Genomic DNA, 23970 nt, shown 5'->3' with positions numbered 1-23970 from the left:
GAAACCCCTGGCATTATAATTGTAATTTTGCTGGAATGGCAGATACAATGTCCCTATGCTAATGTTCTGTAAACCAATAAAATAATATTAAGATTCAATATGTAATTAAAGGAATTATATTCATTCAACTTGTAGTCATAGGAAATGACATCATTTATTATTTTTCTAGTGTTTAAATCTTTCTTGAATATTTTAAAGTATAGGTTAGACACTTACTTCCAAGTTGTGAAGGGCAATTAAAACTTTTTTGTAATCACAAAAGCTTTGTAAAAGTTCACAAATAAAGCACCTTGCATTTCAGATCAATTTAACACAGTATTTTGGTTTTGCTCTGGAGCTTTAAAAAGGACATGTGCACCTATGTATTTAAAAAGTTCTGTATGAAAGGGGTCAGGTAAGATAAGTCTTAGAGTAATGCACCATCAGAATAGCTTAGGATAAACAGTGTCTATTTAATTTGAATATTCAAGTATTTAAGTTTTATGAAGACGTATGATACTTCCTGAATGTTTCCCAGAAACTCTCAAATAGTTTGCAACAAATGGGCTTTTTTTTTTAAAAAAGAAAATGCTTAGTTTCTGAAGTCAATCTAGTATAATTTAAGGTTTCATTTCTATTTCTTTGTGGTAGATCTTTCCTTTAACTTTTTCTTTCTTTTTTAATGGTGAATTCTTAAATATTTAAAGAATTCACAGAAAGCTTGAAAAGATCTTACAATTACTGACTGGAAATGAAAGAGGGTCTTCATATTATTGTTAGCCAGTGCTGCTCTTTTTTTTTTTTAAAAAAATTTTTTTTCAGGGAGCACAATTGTTGTTCTAATAGCTCAAACCTGTATTTTGGACAATGAAACGAAGCCACTCACATTGTTTTCAGCCTACCTCTGCGTGTATTTTGTGGGGTAGGATGGGTTGGGAAATGCCTTTTCAAGCAGAAGATTGAGATCAACTTGCCAGGTCTGTCTCACATGGGAGCCACTAGGAATCCTGAGAAAGAGGAGTGGACATATTCAGAGGAGTACAGGCCGTTTGACTCAGCATTGGGCAGCTGGAGCCACACCTGGTCATTTTCAGAGAGGTCGATGATGGCGCTCCCTGAAGCCTGATCCAGGTAGCCTTTGGTATATTCATCATAAGTGTACATCACGGGGGTGCCATTCTTATACAGGCCTACCCAAACATGGGTCCCTTTCACATGCACGTGGTAGGAGAAATAGTATATTCCTGGTATACTACAGGTGAAGATTCCAGTCCGTGGGTCATAATGTTGTTGCTTGTTATACAAAATCTTATCAAAGGGAATGGGAGTGCCTATTGCTGGGTAAGCTTTGGAAAGAATGACAGTAAAAGCCGACACAGGCATTCCTGTAATACCCTGATTGGCACCAACAAGAGGGGTTCCAGAAAGACTGGGCCTTTGGCCTGCCTTTATGAAGTCCTCAGGCAAAGCTGCTTGACCTGGGGGACCTGGGGGACCTGGGGGACCTGGTAGACCAGGTTCTCCAGCATGGCCCCTTGGGCCTGGAGGTCCTGCTGGCCCAGTCGGTCCACTGAGACCCTTAACAGCTACCCCAGCTGGGCCTGGAAGACCTGGGTTTCCTGGGTCTCCTTTAGAACCAGGGACTCCCGGCATGCCTGGAGGTCCCATAGGGCCTCTAGTGCCTGGAATTCCGGGGGTACCTCTTACGCCAGGCTCACCATTATTTCCTGGCACTCCTTTAGCTCCTGCTGGGCCCATTGGACCTGGAAGACCTGGAGAACCACCCACTCCAGGGTCACCTTTTGGGCCTGGTAAACCTGGGTTACCCTTTGGACCATTGAGACCTGGTTCTCCTGCATATCCTGGTTTTCCATCTGAGCCGGGGAAGCCTCTTTCTCCCTTAGCCCCAGGCTGTCCCGCAGGCCCTGCTGGCCCTGGCTCACCTTTAGAGCCTGGGATACCATGGTTGCCTGGCATGCCTTTTGGTCCTTGGGGCCCCATATTTCCAGGAGGTCCAGTCAGACCTGGCTCCCCTGGATGGCCAGCTGGCCCCTGCTCCCCTTTGGCACCAGGACCCCCTGGAAGGCCAGCAGGTCCTCTTTGTCCTTTCATGCCTGGCAAACCTGGTTTCCCAAAGCCAGGAGGCCCTGGGGGCCCAGCCATTCCTGGAACTCCGGGATGACCTTTTGCTCCTGGGATTCCTGGCTGCCCTGCAGATCCAGGAGGTCCTTGCTTTCCAATACCTTCTGATCCTCGTTCTCCAGGAGGACCTTGTGGACCTGGTGGGCCAGTGGGTCCCCTTTCTCCTGGAAAACCTCGCTCACCTTTGATACCTGGCTGTCCTGGAAACCCATTTTCACCTCTTTTGCCTACTCCAGGAGAGCCAGGTGGTCCCACGGGCCCCTGAGGGCCTGGAAGGCCCCTCTCACCTGGGCGGCCAGGAGCACCATATCCTGATTCCCCCTTCTGTCCGTTCATACCAGGAACTCCGGGAGTACCCTTTTCTCCAGGAGGACCTCGGGGTCCTGGTGCTCCTGTAGGTCCCTGTTGTCCAGGTTTTCCTGACACAGAAATTCCAGCTGGGCCAGGGATTCCAGGTGGCCCTGGAGGACCCCGGGGTCCTGGTAAACCAGCTGGCCCAATGTCACCCTTGGCCCCGTATGGTCCTCTCTCTCCTGGTTTTCCTGGAAGTCCTGGGACACCTGGCTTCCCAGTGGCTGATGGTCCTGGGGGTCCTGGCAACCCTGGCTCTCCTTGGGGTCCAGGACTTCCATAACCCGGTTTTCCTGGTGGTCCAGAAGGACCTGGGTGTCCTCGGGGTCCAGTTGGGCCTGCTGGTCCAGGAACACCTTGCTCTCCTCTTATTGGTATACCTAAAACATACACCCAAAGAAGAGGAAGTCAGTAATGCCATTAAGGAAAATCACTGTTTCTCTAAATATGACTTGAAATAAAGCTTTTCAATATTATTCATTTGCCAGTCTTTAGGCTAATCGATCCTAAATGGCTTTGGACACATTTTATTAGTAATAGTCGTAGTATTAAGATTTTCATTTGATAATAAAACTTTTAAAAAATATTGTTTTAGAATTTATTTTTAAAAGATAAAAGCTAATGTTATTTAATTTGTCCTTTTTGTTATTGTTTTTCATAATAAAAGCACGTATTATTTTTATATAGTAAAAAATGTTACTTTTGCTTGGTCTTTATTATTATTATTATTATTAAAAACTTTGCTTGAGAAAAAAAAGACAGCATGATAAGACTCTGACTACCATAATACTTTCCTTATGATAGCTACCCTAATGATACATCTCAATAAGCTGGATTTGAAGAATTCATATAGATTATGTTCAGTAAGAGTAGATTTATCAAAATGGTTTTGGAGAAAAAACAACACCTAGAAAAGAAAAAACATCAGCTCTTTGACAGAAAATAAATCTTTAAAAAAGTAGAAAAATGTTCAAGAACTATAATGATTTTCCTTTACAAAAGCCATCATGAATCAAAATGAAAAATATAGATTACATCAGCCATAGACATACTAGACACAGTTTGGACTAGGTTGATTTTTCATTCAACCTATCTAAACCCCATGAACTCTTAAACTTTCCATTTTTTGTTGTCAGGTTCTATTATGTTGACCCCAACTCATAGGATCCCTATGTACAATGATTTCAGACTACTGTGCTCCATAGAGTTTTTAGTGGTTGCTTTTTGCAAGTGGATTCCCAAATTTTTTCATACTTGTTCTGTCAGCTTCACCGAAAACTTTCACCATCACAGCCACACAAGGGCTTCCACTGATGAAAGGATCGTAACTGCATGTAAGGTACATTGACCACGATTGGGCCTGGTCTCCCCCATGGAAGGAAAAATTCTACCACTGAACCAGCAGTCCTCTTGTACTCTCCATTATTCACTTAAAATGGAAAGAAAGAATGAGGGAATTAGAGATAGCTTTAAGATGGAATGGAGTTCTGGTGGTTTGTTGCTGTTGTGAGATGCCATCAAGTATAGTATAACTCATAGCAACCCTACGAACAACATATCTGAACCCTGTTCTATCCTGTGCCATCTTCACACTTCCTGACCCACAAGAGCCCACTGTAGCAGTCACTGCATAAATCCACCCAGTCAAGGGTCTTACACTCCTTTGCAAACCCTTCACCCTTCAGGACATCATGTCCTTCTCCAAAGAATAGTCCCAACTAGCAATATTGCGAAGTATGTGAGGCAAAACCTCATTATTCTTGTTTTCAAAGAGCACTTTGGCTGAACCCTCTACAAGACATGTTTGTTTGTTCTTTTGGTGGGACATTCAGTGCTCTTCTCCAACACTATAGCTCAAAGGCTTCCAGCTCTCAAACAAATAGCAAACGATTGGAAAGACTATGGCCTGGATCAATGCACCTTAGTCCTCAATCTTGACATCATTACCTCTCAATAATTTTGAAAGGTCTCCAACTGCAGACTTTCCCAGTACAATGCATCTCTTTATTTCCTAATTGCTCATACAAAGGGTATTAACGGTGGATCTAAGTAAGATGAAGTTGTTAACAATTTCAGTCTTCCTCTCCATCCATCAAGATGTTGCTTATGTACTGCCCATCCAAAGGATTTGAACCCAAAAGTCTGAATCCACCCGCAGCAGCCCCACAGGAGAAAGATGAGCAATCTCCTCCTGTGCCGTTTACTGCCTCTGAGAACCCACTGGAGAATCAGCAGTGGGGCAGGCCTAACTTCACAGTCCACAAAGACAATCTTAAGGTGAAAAGTGCATTGGAGTCACACAGGTGAGTAAAATACAATAAAGTAGGCCTGTCTACCATAGTGTGCTTAGTACCTTAGAAGGGTTTCAGGTGCTGCTTTAATTTTTCAAGCATTTAATGTCCCAGAACTAGCATTTTACAACATTTCAAAGGATCTTTTGGTAGTAATCATAGGATTAATCTACCCAAAATATCTGTATTTTAAGACTAATACGAAGATCTCTAGAAAAGATGTAGTAAATGACATGATTTTTAGTATCTATTTGAAGAATTTATATTAAAAATTTTTTTATTAATGAGTTTTAGAACCATAATTAGAACACCTGCTTATAATATTTTAATTTATACACTGTCAGAAAATATCTCATAGTAATGACGCTATTGCTTTGTCTGTGAAGTCAGCACTGATCCCTAGCTGGCCTTCCAGGGGGTGCTTAGAGCCTGTCAATCACATGAGAGGAGATTGTCCGTCTTGTGGATATGAACCACTTGCCTTTGAGTTGGCAGGACAACTATTTAGCCTCAACGTCATCAAAACTCCTTTATCATTGCATAGTTTGCTCAAAACCTGAACATGGCTCATAACTATAACTTTTGAGGCACAATTTAAAAATAAAAATTAATGTACTCACTCTCCATTTCACTAACTCTTCAATGGTATTAAAAATTAAAATGAAGACTTAATAATGGTAATACAAGTCGAATGTGTTGGAGTTGAAAATTGCTTTTGAAAACATTTTTTTGTGAGTAGGATTCCCTTTAGTTGTTATTACAGTACTGTATTAAAAAACAGCAACTAAAACAGCTTTCGGATTGGCATTTAAGAAGCCACAGTACATTGTCAAATAGAGTGTGTAGCTTTGAAACTTTACTATTTGCAAGCAAGATATAAATTTTTGTTTATACTATAAAAATAGCCAAAGCACATTAATATGAGATGGAAATATTTATAAGCTTCTGAAAGTGGGTTTATTTCATTTTTAACTTAAATTAATTTGCTGTGATCTTAGTAAGCTCTAAAAAGTCTCAACCTGTGATCATAGGTAATATTGAAGACGATCTAGCTACAGAGTGGTTCAAGCACTTGACTGCTAATTGAAAGGTCTGTGCTTTAGATAAAAATTGTGGCAGACTGCTTCCTTAAAAATCGACAGCCTGGAAAACCCTATGGGGCAATTTTACTCTGTCTTGTGGGGTTGCTCAAAGACAGAATTACTACAAAAGGCAATGGGTTTAGTTTTTTGGTTTAAAGAATATTGAATCTAGTGTTAGTCATTGAAGAGAACATTTCAAATTACACTTGTTGCTTTAATCTATTTCATAGTCTTTTACATTTTTCCCTAACTTCTACCTTCCTTTTATTTTGTTTAAATCTTTTGAGACATGCAAGACAATGTGTTGTGCTGTGAATTTATTTTTAACTATAAGGCTACCACACAAAATGGTTTAAATTTTATGTTTCTTCTTAAAAAGGCAACTTTACTACTTCAATTTGCTCAAAATGATTGTATCCAACCATTTATTGATGGCAAATACCATGCATGAGCTTTAGCTCAGAAAGCTATCTACCATCGAGCCTGGTCTCTGCTAGAGGGTTTATAAGGCTGTAAATCACAATGAAAGAAGACTGTTACTCTTTTCTCAAGGAGCAGCTGGCCAATGTGAACTGTTAGAGCCTGACAACCTTTGCTTTCGTAGTACAACTTGATACGGGTTATGCCACAAGAGCTTTTATTTCAAGTGTAAAATATGTACATATAATGAGGGGGAAACTAGGTTAGAGAGGAAATTCTGTGTCAGATGAATTAGTACTGTGAGACCTAATGTTTGCTCATCTTTGAGGACTTGTTAGAACATTACATACATTATAGACAGATGAAAGGTAAATTTAAAAAGGAAATAAAAACTCAACAAAGGCTACATCACTAGAAGTAAAAATGAAAGTAATAGTATAATAGGTGCAAGAGTAATTACTAGCATTTAAGCACTTTGTAACATTCAGCTGCTAACAAAATTTGTAGATTCAAACTCACTAGCAGGCTCAAGGGAGCTCTTCTGGCCTCCAGGCGAAAACCTGGGCTGAAATTTCAAAGGCACGTGGTTCAAATCTACCAGGTGTTCTGCAGGAGGAAGGCAGTCTCCTCCTTCTAGATTTAAATCCACTGGAGGGTAAACTATCCATTGGTTCCAACTGACAGCTCACAACAACAACTCGAAAGGGTTGGGGGTGTTTCTGGCGGCTCAGTGGTAAGTATTTGCACTCCCACCTCAAAGGTATACTGGTGCAATCTACCAGGGGCTCTGTAGGAGAAATATGGCCTATCAACTCCTGTGTCTATGGATATCCACTAGAGAAGACAACAGTGAATCTTTTCTGACTCACTGGTATATAACAGCAACACTAACAACTGGCCCAGTGGGGAAAGATGAGGCAGTCTGTTCCATAGTAATTTAAAACCTTGGAAATGCTAAGGTCAGTCTGCTGTCCTGCAAAGTTGCTGTGTGTAGGATTCTACCAGGTGGTGATGAGTTTAAGAACTTTACAGCTATTAACTTATTTAAGTCTCCTAATAGCTCTCTGAGATACTCTTTGCTTTACAAATGAGACAATTAACTTTCTGTAAGGATAAATAACCTTCACAAGGTCAGGCAACTAATTCTGGCTAACTGCCTGTGCACTTAAAACTACACAAAAATGTCTAAATGAGAGAATGGTTACTTCATTTACCTCTTTGTCTCAAGGGATATTAACTTTTGTTTGCTAAGTGTTTGTGTGAATCTGTGAACTAGTTGACTGGGTTTCAAAAGTAAACTAAATGTGTGGATATATAAAATTGTGCCTATTTGTACACTAGGCAATTATTTTTAATTAAAACATTTTAAACTTTATTAATTTTGCCTGGATTCTGTTCCAAGTTCATGGGTGGTTATTTGTGTAAAGGCAGCATTTGAAGAGGAAAAATGTCCACACGTGAAAATTCTTAATATTCTTCAGGTATGTCAGTCAATACCTCATGCAAGAGACATTTATGTTCTTGAACAAACCTACACTTTCTACAAATCATTGTGTTGTAAAAATCTGGGTTAATTTAAGAGTATTAAAAATAAACATCAAATATGTCAGTAGCAGCCAACTAGACAATAGAGAGAAATATAAAATTTACTTTACCTTTACTCTTTATGGTGTAGGGAATGAAGAATTGTGTCTTGGTGTTGGGTTGTGGGCCTTTTATGCCTGTGGGTGTTTGGTATCGTTCAGCATAAAACACTCCATGCACCAAGTTCAATGACATTAGCAGCAAAAAGGCTCTTTGTGGCAGCATATTTTCAGATGAATTCTGAAAAACTACAAAGAAATTATTTCACACCGTTTTGTTGTTGACCTATTTCCTTTCTCTGAAGTTATATAGGTAAACCCTTACATAGTTGCCTACTCTTTTTAATCTTCTCTTATGTATTTTGAATATACTCCATAATTAATAAAAGTTACAATTATTTAGTTGTATGAACATGTCCTCACTCTTTCTGAAAACCAAGTAAAATTGAAGTAATTTCTAGAAAGAAACACAGGAACTATCACTGGATGTCTGTATAAAATAATCAAGATCTCTGGCATAGACTGAGATATTCAGTAGTTTCCAAGTACATGGAAATTCACATCAGGGCATGATTTAGAAAATATACTTTCATTCAAAATATTTAATATAAGCTGATATAAATTAAACCCTCTAAGTAGATTTTCTTATTGGAATCTTTTTTTTCCTTCACAGAAAGAGAAATAATTAACAATTTGTTGAAGCTTATGTCCAAGTAAGAATATGACCAGTGAACATCAAGCCATAGACTTACCAGAGCACTGAGTATTCCTGGATGTGTTTTGTTGGCAGCTCTCTGAGGTCTCCTCTGCCCAGGTGAGCACTGTAGAAGATGCTCTCTTCAGAGCTGCCCTGCAGTATTTATACTGCTTTTCCCTTACTACATGAGGTTACCCTAAGTGGAAGCTCCTCCTCTCAGACGTGGTAAGCACTAATTATGGTGGAAAGTTCTATTGGGCAGGCATACAGGATCAGGCTAGGTTCTCCTTTTCCTTGTTTTCTTATTGAAAAAAAAAATAAACTTTTTGTTTTGAATATATATTAATAGTTTTAAACAGAACCATCTTTTTCTGTGTTCATTTTAGAAGTTATTACTCAGATGTCTATATTTGTTCATGATAGAACAATACTTTTTTGTTTTGAAAAACACATTCTTGTTGAAAATGTTTGGGAGTGTATTACATGTAGGGAGAAGCCTTACTGGCTTACTGGTTATCTAATTTATCATTCTAATTCTTCAGTTATTATTCAGAGCAATCAGTGTGTCCATTCATTAATTGTAAGGATAAATAACTTAATCAAGGATATACAAGCCCAAAGTCATAACTAAATTTTATTACAGTAACTTGGACTTTTTACTTCTTTTGACATGAGATAAAAGAAACAAAAAGATGGAAAGTTTGCTGTCTCAGGATTTTATTGTAAGCCCTCAGAAGTTCATAAAAGAAAATTTAAATATGATTGTTGTTGCTCTTGTTATGTGCCGTTGATTCGCCTACAACGCATAGTGATTTTATGCACAATAACTCTGAACTCTGTTCTATCTTGAGCAAATTTCCTTGTCTCCAAAACATCTCCTTTCATTCCTACAGTCACTGAATAAATCCATAAAGTCTTCCTTTCTTGTGCTGTCCCTCCACCCTTGCAAGCATGATGTCCTCCTCCAAGGACTGGTCCCTTAAATATTTCAAATTATTGTATGAGAAGTATTTTTAATTTCTCAGTGGCAACTTGTTGTTGTTAGGTGCCACCAATTTGCCTGTGACTCCTAGCAACTGTAGGTACAACAGCTCTGAAGCCTGCCCTGTCCTGAGCCAGTCTCACTGACTTCGACACACCTACATCCATTGCCCTAGTTACTGCATCAATCCATCCCATTTGGGTCTTCTTTCCTGTGCTGTCCCTCCACCCTTCTGAGCACGATGTCCTTTTTCCAACGACCAGTACCTCATGGCCATGTACCTAAAGTATATGAGATGGACCTTCAAAATCCTAGCCTCCAAAGAGAAACTTGCTTTCACCTTCTTCAAGACAGACTTATTTATTTTCTTGGTGGTCCATGGTATGTTCAAGACTCTTCTCCAGCACCACAACTCAAAGAAATCAATTCTTTTTCTGTCATCCTTAGTCATTGTCAAGCTCTGTAATGCATAGCAAATAACTGTGAAGATCATGTCCTGGATCAGGCACACCTTTGTCTCTAGACTGACATTGTTGTTTTTCAGTACTTTCGAATGGTCTCTGACAGCAGGTTTTCCTAGTTCAATTTGTCTTGATTTTCCGACTGCTGGTGCCAAGAATGTTGATTGTGGAGCCAAGCAAGCTTTAACTGTTAACAACCTCAATCTCTATCAACCATGGTGTTACCAATTAGCCCGTAATAAGAAACTATTGAAGACTACAATCCTTGACCTTCTGCAGCAAGCGCTTCAGGTACCTTCAGTTCTGGCAAACAAAGTTGTATCATCTGTATAACATAGGTTGGTGATAAGTCTTCTTCCAATCCTGATGCCACATTCTTCCGCATAAAGCCCAGCCTCACGAATGATCTGTTCTGCATATAGATTGAAAAGGTATAGAGACAGGATGCATCTCTGACTCACTTCTTTCCTGATTTTGAACCATGAAGTGATTCCTTGCTCTGTTCTAAAGACTGTTTCCTGATCTGAGTATAGTTTTCACAGAAGCACAATCAAATGTTCTGGGATTCCCATTCTGCTCAAGGCTAGACATAATATGCTGTTAAACGCCTATGCATAACCAATGAAACACAGTACCTCTGGTACTCTCTGCTTTCTGCCAAAATCCATCTGACATTGGCAATAATGTTTCTAGTGCCACAACCTCTTCTAAACCCAGCTTGTAGCTATTAATTTAATAGTATAGGAATCAATTTAATCAATCTGTAGGAGGTAGTATCTTTATGCAAAATACTACATTTTTTCCAATACTAAAAAAAATTCCTTCATTGTCTTTGATATTTTATATTGGTTTCAATATTTTGTAGCTTGATTTTGGAATTTATTTATGTTGAGTAGAATTTGTAAAAACCCTTGACTGGACAATGCCATATTTAGGTAAAATTGCTGTGTACATTTCTAAAAAAAGATATTCTTCGAATTTTACTTTTAGCTTTTAAAAATAGTTATTGATAACCTTGAAATAGCCTTCACAGATCATCCAAATTGTGAGTATTTTCTTTTCTCAACTTTGGAAAAGAACATTGACAGTACCACTTTCAATGGTCAGTATTCTCTTCAACAATATTATTCTTTTTGTGTACCGTCAAGTCAGAATCAATCCATGGCTGACATTCCAGTGGGTTTTCAGAAGCAGCTAAGCACTCAGGAGAAGATTGCCCATCTTTCTGCCATGGAGCAGCTGATAGATTTGAACCACATACCCTCGTGCTGGTACCACAATTCCTTACCACTTAACCACCAACTTAGCCGATTTTAAAATCAGTTTTAGGACCTCAAAGAACCTAATAAAGATTGACGATTCAGAGCCCACATTTTATAATCTAAAAAAAAATTTCTTCACTTTGGATCTAAATCTGTGCAGAATTAAAGCATATCAAAAGTTAATTTGCAACTGAAATATCTAACTGCTCTATAAGAAAATAAAAGTTAGCTTTTCATTTGCTTCCTTCTTTGCTATAAAATACTGTGTGTGTTTCTATAAAGCCTTAAATATCAACTTACAGAAGTGAGCAACTCTTCTTACTGCCTCTCTAGGACTGATCCACTGGCATCATGTCAATTCTGGCTTGTAGAAGTCAGATAGAGTAGAGCTACCCACAGGCTTTCCAAGCCTGGAACCCTTTAAAGAAGCAGAATTCTTCATCTTTCTCCTTTGTCGTGGCTAGTAAGATTGAACCACTGATCTTCTGGTTAACAGCTTAATGCCTTAACTACAGTGCCACCAAAGCTGCTTCTACAGGAATTGTTGTTACGTGTCGATAAGTGGCTCATAGTGACCTCATGAACAATTGATCTGAAACCTGTCATTCTTATCATCCTCAAAACATTTGAGTCATGGCAACAGACACCATTTCAGCCCATCTCATTGAGAGTCTACCTCTCCTTTTCGGACCCTCCACCTTTCCAAGCATGATGTCTTTTTCCAAGGAGTACCTTTCCTAACTGCATGTCCAAAATTTGTGAGATGAATCTTCACCATCTTTGCCTCCAAGAGACATTCTGATTGCACTTTTTTTTCAAGGTTTGTTCTTTGGGCAGTTCATGGCATATTCAGCACTCTTATCCCAACACCAATTCTTTTCCTTCTTCATTGTCTAGCTCTCAAATCCATAGCAGGTGACTGCAAAGACTGTGGCTTGAATCAGATGCATCATAGTCTTTAAACTGACATCATTGCTCTTCAGGACCTTGGAGAGATCTCTGACAGCAGACCTTCCCGTTGCTATACATCTCCCAATCTCCTGACTTTCAGTACCAAGGATATTGACGATGGATTCAAGTAAAATAAAATTGTTGACAATTTCAATCTTTTCTCAATCTATCATGACGTTGTTTATTGATTCAGTGGTGAGGATTTTTGTTTTACGCTGAGATGGAGTCTACATTGAAGGCTGATCTTCTGCAGCAAGACCTTCAGGTCTGCCTCAATTACAGGCAAACAAGATTGTGTTATCTGCATAACAGATTACTGACGAATCTTCACCTGATCCTGATGCCCCACTCCTTTCCAGAATGCCAAGTTTCTCACATAATATGCTTATCATACAGATTGACTACACATGGAGAAAGGATATAGCCTGAAATATAACTTTCCGAATTTTAAACCACACAGTATTCCCTTGCTCTGTTAAGACAACAGCTTCTTGGGCTAGGTATGTTGTTGTTATGTGCCGTGAAGTCACCTGTGACTCATAGCAATTCAACGTATGACAGCCCTAACTCTATCCTGTGCCAATCTTACTGTCTCAAACACATCTACCCCAAACACCCCAGTCACTGAGTCAATCCATCTCATTGAGGGTCTTCCTCTACTGTGTTGTCCTTCCACTCTCCCAAGCATGACATCCTTCTCCAAGGACTGGTCCCTCCTTGCAAAATGTCCAAAGTATGTCAGATGAAGCTTCAGAATCCTTGCCTCCAAGGAGCAGCCTGGTTTCACCCTCTCTAGGGTGAATCTGTTCATTCTTTTAGCAGTCCATGGTATATTCAGTACTCTTCTCCAGCACCACAGCTCAAAGGCATCAATTCTCCTTCTATCCTCCCTAGTCATTGCCCAGCTCTCTGATGCATAGCAAGTGATTGCACCTTAGTCTCCAGAATGACACCATTGCTCTTCGGTACTTTGGAGAGGTCCCTAAAACAGACATTCCCATCACCATATATCTTTTAATTTCCTGGCTGCTGGTGCCAAGAATGTTGATTTTGGATCTAAGCAAACTAAAGCTATGAACAATCTCAGTCTCTTCACCATCCATCCTGATGCTGCCAACTGGCCCAGTGGTGAGAATTTTTGTTTTCTTAATATTGAGCCTCAATCCATAGATTACAGATTTTCCATTCTTATCAGTGTTAGTTTATTATGATCCACACAGCCAAATGCCTTTGCATAGTCAATAAAAAACAAATTCTTCTGATACGCTCTGCTTTCTTCCAAGACCTTTCTAACATTGGCAATCATATCAATGGTACCATAGCCTCTCCTAAAACCACCTTAAATAGTATATTTTAATCATTGTTGTATTTTAAAATATACATTGTTATATATGTCTTAATATAATATTCAGAGATATACATATATTAAATATGGCCTGCATGTTAGTTCAGAGCAATAATAAATTGCAAATACTTTTATAATTTTTATCATTGAAAATTTTAAAGTATCATTAGATATCACTGAGTCAATGTCAACACATAATGACCATATATAACAAAGAAGAACTGTCCCATGGAGTTTTCTAAATGGCAATCTTTATGGAAGCAGATTTTCTGGCTTGTCATCTGTGGAGTTTCTGGGTAAATGTGAATCACAGATGTTTCAACTAAAAAAGAAGTACTTAGTGGACAATAAAGAAGTACTTTATTGGATAGCTACTGGAACATAAAGCAGCAAAGCCAGTCTGGAAACTAAGGTACGCCTGATCCAGGTCATGGTGTTTGCAATTGCTTGCTATGTGTCAGAAAGCTGGACAATAACTAGGGATGACAGAGGGAGAATTGATGCCTTTGAGGTGTGGTGCTGGGGAGGAGTATAAAATATACCATGAACTACTAGAAGAACAAATAGGTTCATCTTAGAGAGGGTGAAACCAGGCTGCTCTTTGGAAGCAAGGATTTAGAAGCCCTGTCTAATATACTTTGGGCATGTTGCAAGGAGAGACCAGTCCTTGGAGAGGGACATCATGCTTGGGAGGGTGGAGGGACAGCACAGGAGAGGAAGACCCTCAATGAGATGGATTGATTCAGTGACTGGGGTAATGGAGATTGGTGTGTCAGAGACAATAAGGTTGGCACAGGACAGAGAAGGGTTCAGAGTTGTTGTACCTTGAGTTGCTATGAGTCGCAAGAAACTTGATGGCACATAACAACAAAAAAGTGACAACTGTATTGTGCTATGCTAAATCTGTAAGACAAATAAGAGAAAAATGACTGGCCTTTGTTTTGAAAGAAACTGTTGGCAGTGCATATTTTAACACACACACACACACACACACACACACACACACACACTTATTGGTTTAAAATAAAGACTATTTTAACTCTATTAGGGAGCTTTGGTGGCCTAATGGGTAAGGAGTTGTGCTTTAAACCCAAAGACAGGTGGTTTGAATCCACCACCTGTTCCACAAGAGAAAGATGGACAGTGTCCTCCTGTGTGATTTACAGTCTCTGAAAACCCTCTTGAGAGACAATTATCACTTGCTTCCTACTCTACAGCAAATGACAACAACAATAAAACACTGTTACAAATCATTTGTGTGAAAATTCAGAAGACCACTTCCCAGCTTTTAATACCCAAAGCACTCTGCACCAGTCTAGATCATTTGTTCACCCATGGCTGCTCTATCCATATTCACTTTTTATTTACATGTTTCCTTTTTACCCTCTCCAGATGTCTGCTTTCTCATTGCATGAATGAGAAGTTTAAACTTGGTGGTTTCTAAGCCCCTCCTAGCTTTAAAATTAGATTATTTGGAATTATTCTTGTACTTGGGGTATTTTGTTGTCTCCCATGGTCAGACTGTGGGCTTAGCTGAGCTTTGTTTAGCACTTGGTATATTTCAATATAACGTCTCATTTTTGCAAGTATATTTAAAAACTCCCAGAGATAAAAAAAAAATCCATACTAGGTGGTTGAATGTCTTTTTTTGTGGGGGGAATATGTAAAAATATGTGGGTATTTGCAATTCTTTATTCTTCATTAGTGTTTGAAAATGTGGTGTCTTTATTGGCTAAACCTTGAATAGTCAACCCTCTTTGCAAATAGTCTCCTTATTACAGCACAGGGAGTATGACTGCTGTTTGCTTTGTTAGTCATATAAGAAGCACTGTTTTGTCCAAAACAGATTGTACAATCAGAATATTTGCTAGCCACACCCCACCCAATTGTGTGTTTAAAACTATTTTTATACTGGGTGTTTACTTGTAACTGTTTGAAGTGAGTAGTTTGTGGCTTTCAGATGAAAACCCATTCCACTTAAAACAGAGGGCCATGCTGCCCAAGCTTCTGAGTGATTTTTATTCATATAAAATATGAATGGTGTTTTCGGCATATCTAGCAATTAACTGCTATTGCGTTTTCCCATTCATTTTCACTTTTCTGGATCTTATTAACTTACCAGCTATTTCTTGAGTAGCTCTTAGGTGTCGAAGTAACACCAGTGCTGGGTGAATAGTGCACAGACTTCACCTCAAAGTGTTTCTACAGTAATTCTCACCTTTTCTCAACCTCATCTGCACTGACTATAACACATGCTCCTCAGCATTTGGTGGTTCATTAAGAAAGTCGTGGTTAAAAGTTTATATAGTCTTAAAAAGTTCCTCAGATGATCATAATGGACTACTAAATTAAAGTTTAACATTCATGATATATTAACAGCTTGTTTAAAGTACTGGTGCAATTTTATTATTTCATTTTTAATCTTATTATAGAAAACTTTAGCCTAGTAGAGCAGAGAGAATAGTTTCAGTGCCTATGTAGCCATTATCTAGTTTACACTATTTTAAACTCAATTGTCTTTCCATTGCCACTGCTGATGTGTGGACCATAACAAAATGTGGCTAACATTGAGAAGAATGGAAATTCCAGAATATTTAATTGTGTTCATGTGAAACCTATACCTCCAACAAGATGCTGTTGTCCTAACAGAGCCAGGGAACACTGAATGGTATAAAATCAACAAAGATCTGCTTTAGAGCTGTATCCTTTCCTCTACACCTTTTAAATCTGTATGCTGAGCAAATCATTAGAGAAACTGGACTTTATGAAGAGGAATGTAGCATTAAGATCAGAAGAAGACTCTACAGCAACCTGCATTATGCAGATGGCACAAGTTGGCTTGCCAAAAGTGAGGAGGATTTGAAATGCTTTCCCCAGGATATCAAACATGACAGCCTTCAGTATGGATTACATATCAACATCAAGAAGGCAAAAATCCTCCCCACTGGGCTAATGGGCAAAATCAAAATGGATGGAGAAAAAAAATGGTCAACTATTTCATCTTCTTAGATCCACAATCAACACCTAAATACTGTGATTGTTGCTGTTTTTGTTGATTGCCATCAAATCGAGCATGACTCATAGCAACCCTATGAACAAAAAACCTGAAGCCTTTCTATAACTATCATTTCTCTAAATTCATAGAGTTTCCAAGAGGCATGTTGTTTAGGAAGTGGATGCCACCCTATGCTCATTAATTAGGACTTAATTTGATCATAACAAACCTGAATATTAGCAGTCAAGAAATTAAAAGAGGTGTTGCATTGGGAACATCTACTGTCAAGGACCTATTCTAAATACTGATGAGTGGTGATGTCACTTTAAGATTAAAGTGTATCTGAGGAAGATGATGACCTTTCAATTACTTGCTATGCATCTGAGATCTGGACAATGAATAAGGATCACAGAAGAAGCAATGTCTCTAAGTTGTGGTGTTGGAGAATAATGCTGAATAACCCAAAGACTTCCAAAAGAATGAATGTCTTGGGGAAAGTATAGCCAGGATGCTCTTTGGAGGCAAGGATGATGAAGCGAATGATGAAGCTTCATCTCATGTACTCTGGGCATGTTGTTAGGATGGGCTGTTCCTTAGTGAGGGATATCATGCTTGGAAAGAGAGAGGATCAGAAAAAGAAAAGAAGACCTTCAAGCAGATGGATTGAGACAGTGATTGCAGCGATAGGCTGAAGTATATCTAAGTTGATTAAGACGGTTAAGGATAGGACATGGTTTAGAGGTTGTTATGACTTGTACTTGACAGCACCTACCTAACAACAACATGTGTGATTCATTTCTATAAGTAGCTCTAGAAAAAGAACCATTTCTTAGTATAATTAAATGCATTAGTTATATTCACATTTCTCCATTCACACATGAGTGTGTGTATATTTACAAAACAAAAACCTCCAACTCATAACTGACCCTCCACTGCATTTTCAGAGGCTGTGCATTATGCAGAAGATTTCTCATCTTTCACCCAAGGAACAATTGGTGGTTTTGAACCACCAAAGAGACAGCACCTTGAGTTGGCAGAGCAACTTTCTACATGTGAGACATGCCACCTTTGGGTAAACAAGGCAATTTTCTATGCTACTAGAACTCCCATACAGATATACATATATCTTTACACACATATGTGTATACATAGATACAAACACATACCACATATCTTTTGTACATATTTTTACATTTTAAATTACTAGAGTGTTTAAATTAAGTTCATGTATTAGAGTTGATTGATGTGTCCATTAGGCCCTTGTTAACAAAATATTTTTCTTCCATTTCCTCTGCTCCCCCAATTAATAGTTTATTTGTTGAAAAAACTGAGTCATCAGTCCTATACTCTTTATCATAATCTGTATTTTATAATCATTTAACATATTTCTTTGCATCCGATATTTTGTGACCAGTTATTTCTAGAGGTTTGATCTGATTCTAGTTTAAGGTACACACACAAATTGTTGCTGTTATTGTTCTTGTTAAGTGCTGTGGAGTTAAGTATGATTCATATCAACCATATGAACAATTGATCTGACCCACATATATACACACACATACATTTTTTGAAATAGTATTTTTATCAGGAGGTCTCTCTTTTTGGGAAAAGAAAGCATAACTGAAGTTTATTATTTTGTTAAAGTTTGCACAAGTATGATATTATCCTTATTCTTTTTTCCTCCATGTATTATGTTTTAATTTTCTACTAGTTTATTTACAAAATTTGAATAGTTTTCAAGAACAAATTCTTTCAATTTCCCTCAACCCCCACCCATCAAATTTTACAACCCCATAGTTAATCCCCCTGCACATCCTCATCCCTCTGCTTCTAACCTCTCCTACCCCTCTAGGATCCTGATTCTCATTCTAAAATAATGGTTTTATACAATATTTATCCTTGTGTGCCTGAGTTAGTTCACTCAGTATAATGATCTCCAATGCCTCCCAAATTAGGTAATAATTGACAAAATCATTGCTGCTACATGCTGCGTAGTATTCCATTGTGTGAATGTGTCTTTATTCTTTTATTTATTAGCCAGACTGCTTCTATAAGGGGAGTTCTGGTGGCTTCGTGGTAAGAAACTGCACTGCAGTCCCAAAGACAAGTGGTTCAAATCCACTTCTCCATGGAGAAAGATAGACAGTCTCTTTCCATATGATTTACTGCCTCTGAAAACTCTCCGGAGGGTCAGCAACAAGTTGATTCTGACTCAACAACACTTCTGTGAAGAACAGTCTTTCATCAGTATTTGGTTATCCTAAGGAAGCCTGGGAGTTCTGGTGGCTTAGTGGTAAGGAATTGTGCTGCCAAGCAAAGGTACACCATTCTAATCCACCAACTTCTCCAAGAAAGAAAAATGGGTAATCTCCCTTGTGATTAACTGCCTCTGAAAACCAGCCAGAGGGTCAGCTATGGGTTGGTTCTGACTCGACAGATATATACAAGGTATTCTGTAGACAAAAGAGAGTAAATACTTACACTAATATTTCAAAAATATACCTTTGGTTTTTTCCTCCTAACATCCTTCAGAGTTAGCTCAGTGAGATAGCTGACTGTGTATATATTTGATTGTTTTTGAAATTCATGGATTTAAGCATGTTCCTTGCATTTTCATCTGTGGAAAATATTATTCTTATGAGGGTAGGACATCATGCTTGGAAGGGTGGAAGGACAGTGCAGGATGAGATGGATTGTCTCAGTGACTGGAGTAATGGGATCGAGTCTGTCAAAGACGTGTGGGATTGGTGCAGGATAGGGCAGCTTTCAAAGCTGGCTGCAGGTGACTCGATGGCACGTAATGACAACAGCATAATCAGGTGGGAGTTTTGCTCTTGTTTTGGCAAGAGGAACTCTCTTCAATTTGGCTGTAAGTTTGTTTTTTTCATGTGATTCCACAGTCTTTTTTTCTTACATTTAAAAAATCTTATTTTATACTAGTTTGTTCACAAAGTTCATATGTTTCACACTATTCTTCATTCATATTGTGTTTCATACAATCATTCCCATACATTATGCTTTATAAAATCCATCACCATTGGACCTTGCCCATCATTACACATCTTTTCAGGTCCCTTTTGGATCCTTCTCATTTTTTTCACCCCCTGCTTCCACCCACCAAACTTGACAACCCTATGGTTTTGGCCCTACCCAACCTCATGCCTCTGTTCCTACCCCTTTCCCCTTGGAACATATACATGTTTATCCTTCTATTTGTCCTTACGTGATTTACTTCACTCAGCATAATACTTTCCAGTCTTTCCCAATTATGTAATATTTTTAAAAAATCATTGTTCCTGAGTGCTGCACCACAATTTTATACCTTTCCTAGTCTGTAACTATGATCATATATTTATTTCTCCAGGAAATACAGATTTGTATTTTGGGGTAATTTAAATTAGGCATTAAAAACTGGAGTCTGGATTCTCAGCTGCTCATTGTTCCTGATTTAGATATTGTTTCTAGGTTTTACAATGAATAGAGCTGACAGAATATAAACACTGTAATTGAAATCCAAAATACACAATAACTTCATACTGATACATCCAGTTCATATTCATAACCACTGATGTTTACTTAATGATTTCAAACTTAATATCTGTAGAACTTAGTCCTACACCAGAAATCTCAGTTCTAACAGCAGTAACTTAATTATTCTCTTACTTTGTCTTATACTATTCAAAATGTCGCAGAATAATAGTACAAATCTGTATACTATAATATTGAAAGTATCATAAAATTTATTTTAGAGTTCATTTAGTATTTCTAGTAAGGGCTTAAACTCATAACATGATCTATTATATTGAAATATTTTATATCTCTATTAAGGATGTATAGTCAAATTACTGTGCTTAAAGTTATTCCTTTCAACATGGTAAGAAACTCTGTTGCTATCATTGGTAGCATATTGTTCTGCTAAGCAAAACAAGCTAAGTGTCTTTCAGATCCACCAGGGGCTGTCTGGGATGAAAATGAGCAGTCTTCTTCCTTAAGATTTGCAGTCTTGAAAAGTCCCATAAGGTTTCTCTGGAATCTGAATCAACTTGACTGCAGTGAGTGTGGCTTCAATATGATAATGCTTGAATATAATTCACACAAATCAGGTTTATTTGTTTCATATTTACTTTCAACTTCCAAGAATTACTCTTTTAATTTTATACTTCTAAAAAATACTTATATAGTTTCTGTAATATGCTGATAAATTTTAAATTCTGATTTGGGGTTGAAGAAGATGTGATGTGTTACCTGTTTTTTTATCATATAAATATTCCTGTCATGGACAATTTTAATCTATCACAATAAAGACAACACGTCTGAAAAATATTTGAACATATAACAAGAACAAAAACTAGTCAACTCCAGCATATATTGCATATTTCCCCAGTTAAATTTACAAAACAAGAAATATTCAGCTCAGAATCAAGATGGTAGCAGTGCAGGAAACAGCATATGAAGCTGAAGGAGCTGTAAGCTGCATAAAACAGACCTGCATGGCCCTCCACAGTCCTCAGTTTACCGATAATTAAACAATTAAATAGTTGATTACTGGTCTTCAATATGGATCAGAGACTCAACATCAAAAGAACAAAGATTTCCCCTCCCCCCCAAAATGGGTGAGTCCCATGGCTCCCAGCCCCCCACTGCCAAGCCCAAATCACTACTGCAGCTCCATGAGGTCTCTGTGGTAGGATCCCAGGTATCCCCTCATCTGGGATGGACGGTGGGAACCAGGCCCCATAGCTGGTACAACAGAGCTTCCACACTGCTGCAGAATAAACTCATTCTAAAATTCTTGGAACCAAGATGGTGGCGGAAAGATGACACAGTGTGAGAAGCAGGAGGCCTGGACAGCCACGTTGAAACAGGCCATGCAACTTATATATACCTAAACACCAAGCAGTTGACTGCCGGCCATCAATATGGACTGAAGCTCAACATCAAGAGGGCAAAGATTCTCCAAAGAACATGGGTGAGTCCCATTTCTGCCTGCTACCCACTACTAAGCCCATGCTGCCATGACCAGATGGGCCACTGTGGCCAAAACGCACAGGTCTCCTAGCCTATACCGGGCGACAGGCTGAGTCCCGCAACCAGTGTGACAAAACCCCCACACAGCCGGTAGCTGTGGATGCCAAAAACCGTGGGCCCCCAGCGCAGAAGGGGACAGTGTGTGGTGGGAGTGGGAGGCAGTGGTGACAGAAAGTGAAGGACTTGATACAAGAAAGCACATCGCTGTCAGTGAAAATTTCCTTGGATCAGAAAGAAAAGATCATCAACACATTGGATTGATAAGCTGCCTGTAGCAATGGGCTCAAGCATGCCAGGATTGTGGGGCTAGCTAGGATAGGGCAAGGACAAGATTTGTTTTTTATAGAATTGTGAAGAGCCATAGAGAAATCTCTTTCAGTCTAGTGGATAGAAAGCTATGCTAACAAACTAAAGGTTTGGAATTTTAATCTAAGGCCCTCAGGCCTGGTTTTGATTGTTTTCAGTCAAACACTCTTCTAAGTAATATATCACTGCTCTGCCAATTGGCTATACAGAGGTAACTCATGATTGCTGTGAGGCTAAACATGGTGACACTGAAGTGACAGATGCAATAATGGTTACCCATGATGTTTGATGGTGCTTTCAGATTAAAACAATCTTGAAAGCAGGAGTGGTATCCACTTCCGAAATAGCTTGTCTCCAGAAACTCTATGAACTTAGAGAAATGAAGAAAGTTATACAAATGTTTAGGTCTTTCATTCATAGAGTCGTTATGAGTTGTCTATGACTTGATGACACTTAACAACAACAACAGATCTGAGATGGCAAATCTCCTCAGTATACCACAACTTTTGATTTCTTGAATACTGCTGCCAAAAACTGTTTAGACCTAGGGAGGGTCTGTTCACCGCACTCAAAGCCCCTTCTCCATTTGTAAAGAGTGATGGTAGTGATGCTTACTTTGAATTGCAATCTGAGCGCTTGGTGGAGGGGAGGAGGGCAATAGTGATGGCATTGGAACAGAGGGTATTGGCCCTGGCCATTGTCTTCAGTGAATCACAGGGTCCAGACCTGGGGGCGGGGTCGGGGGCCTTCGGTAGGGTGATGTGCTGCCCGGCCCATGGGGTATGCCACTGGCCTCTGTGGTCTGCCATTCAGCCCCCGGGAGAGCCCTTTGGCACCTGAAAGAAGCCTTCAGATTACTGGGGAAAACTGTCTAGGGTATATGAAAAACTTTATCTAAGCCACTTTTCTCCACCTCCTCCCCGTACACCTGTAAGTAACACCTCCAAAGGCCTTCTCTCCATAATTCACAAGTTTGTTCACTCTAGGTTTACTCCCTTTCCTTCATGTAATCTTAACACTGAAGTGTCCAGAGACAAAAGGGAAATAATATAACTGCCAGCTAAGGAAGCAAAGGAGGTTGGAGTCTCAGGGTTCAGCCAGCCATCCCCACTGGACCCACCTTGGCAAGCACTTTTCAATCCAGAGGGGAGTAAACATCAGGAAAATATCTTCTAACTGAATAAGAAGGCATGCAGCTTCAGCCCAGGACCACCAGTAAGGTGTTAAAGTGGGCTCCCCTTCCCCCTTCACATCAGCGCCCCTGTTCAGCAGCAAGAGAGTCTGTGCCCCATTCCCAAAGGAGAAACCCACAAGTGAATAAGACAATTTCTTTTTTAAAAAAATAATCACCACTGTACTATGCTTACCATTGCCCTCTCTTCTGGTGCCCATTTGGTCTCGCACCCACTCCCCCTATCCACCAAATTGTGCAGCCCTGTGATTTCATCCTTGCCCATTCTCACTTTTCTGCTCCAAACCCTCACCCCCTTGAATCCCCATACATGTTTTTCACAGTAAAAAAAAAGAAATATTCAGAAAAGTCTAGCTTCTGTTAGTGACTTACCTACCCTGAATTACATCCACTTTTCTATATGTATCTATTTTAAACATTTTTTATTTATTCTTCTATTTTTAAAAATGCATACTCATTCATTTCTCCTTCCAATTTTTAAAAGAAATGCCATCATCATATACACACACTATAGTCGTCAGTACAGATTGAAGCTCAACATCAAGAAGGCAAAGATTCTCACCACTGGGCCAATTGGTCCACGATAGATGGAGAAGAAATTGAGGTTGTTAACAATTACAGCTTGCTTGACTACAGAATCAACACACTTGGCACCAGCAATCAGAAAATCAAAAGATGAACTGCACTGGGAAAATCTCCTGTCAGGGACCTCTCCAGAGTGTTGATGAGCAAAGATGTCAGTCTAGAGACCATGGTGTATCTAATCCAGGTCATGGTCTTTGCAATTACTTGCAACGCATGAGAGAGCCGGACAGTAACTAAGTCTGACAGAAGAAGAATTGATACCTTTGAGTTGTGGTACTAAAGAAGATTCTTGAACATACCATAGACTGTCAAGAAAAC

The 23970-nt window shown here is 39.1% G+C and overlaps 1 protein-coding gene across 1 annotated transcript; it reads right to left on the bottom strand.

Annotated features, from left to right (window-relative positions):
• Positions 1–794: 794 nt before the first annotated feature.
• Positions 795–8086, bottom strand: COL10A1 (collagen, type X, alpha 1). Its single transcript, XM_006879022.1, has 2 exons — positions 7921–8086; positions 795–2852 (listed from the first exon to the last, which is right to left on the bottom strand). Exons 1-2 carry the CDS (start codon positions 8072–8074, stop codon positions 964–966), a joined length of 2043 nt encoding a protein of 680 aa, XP_006879084.1. The 5' UTR covers positions 8075–8086; the 3' UTR covers positions 795–963.
• Positions 8087–23970: the final 15884 nt, after the last annotated feature.

The sequence above is a fragment of the Elephantulus edwardii genome, unplaced genomic scaffold (assembly GCF_000299155.1).
Source record: "Elephantulus edwardii isolate Elephantulus edwardi_28Jun2011 unplaced genomic scaffold, EleEdw1.0 scaffold00002, whole genome shotgun sequence".
Taxonomy (NCBI): Eukaryota; Metazoa; Chordata; class Mammalia; order Macroscelidea; family Macroscelididae; genus Elephantulus; species Elephantulus edwardii.
This window is presented reverse-complemented; position numbering and strand designations above follow the sequence as displayed.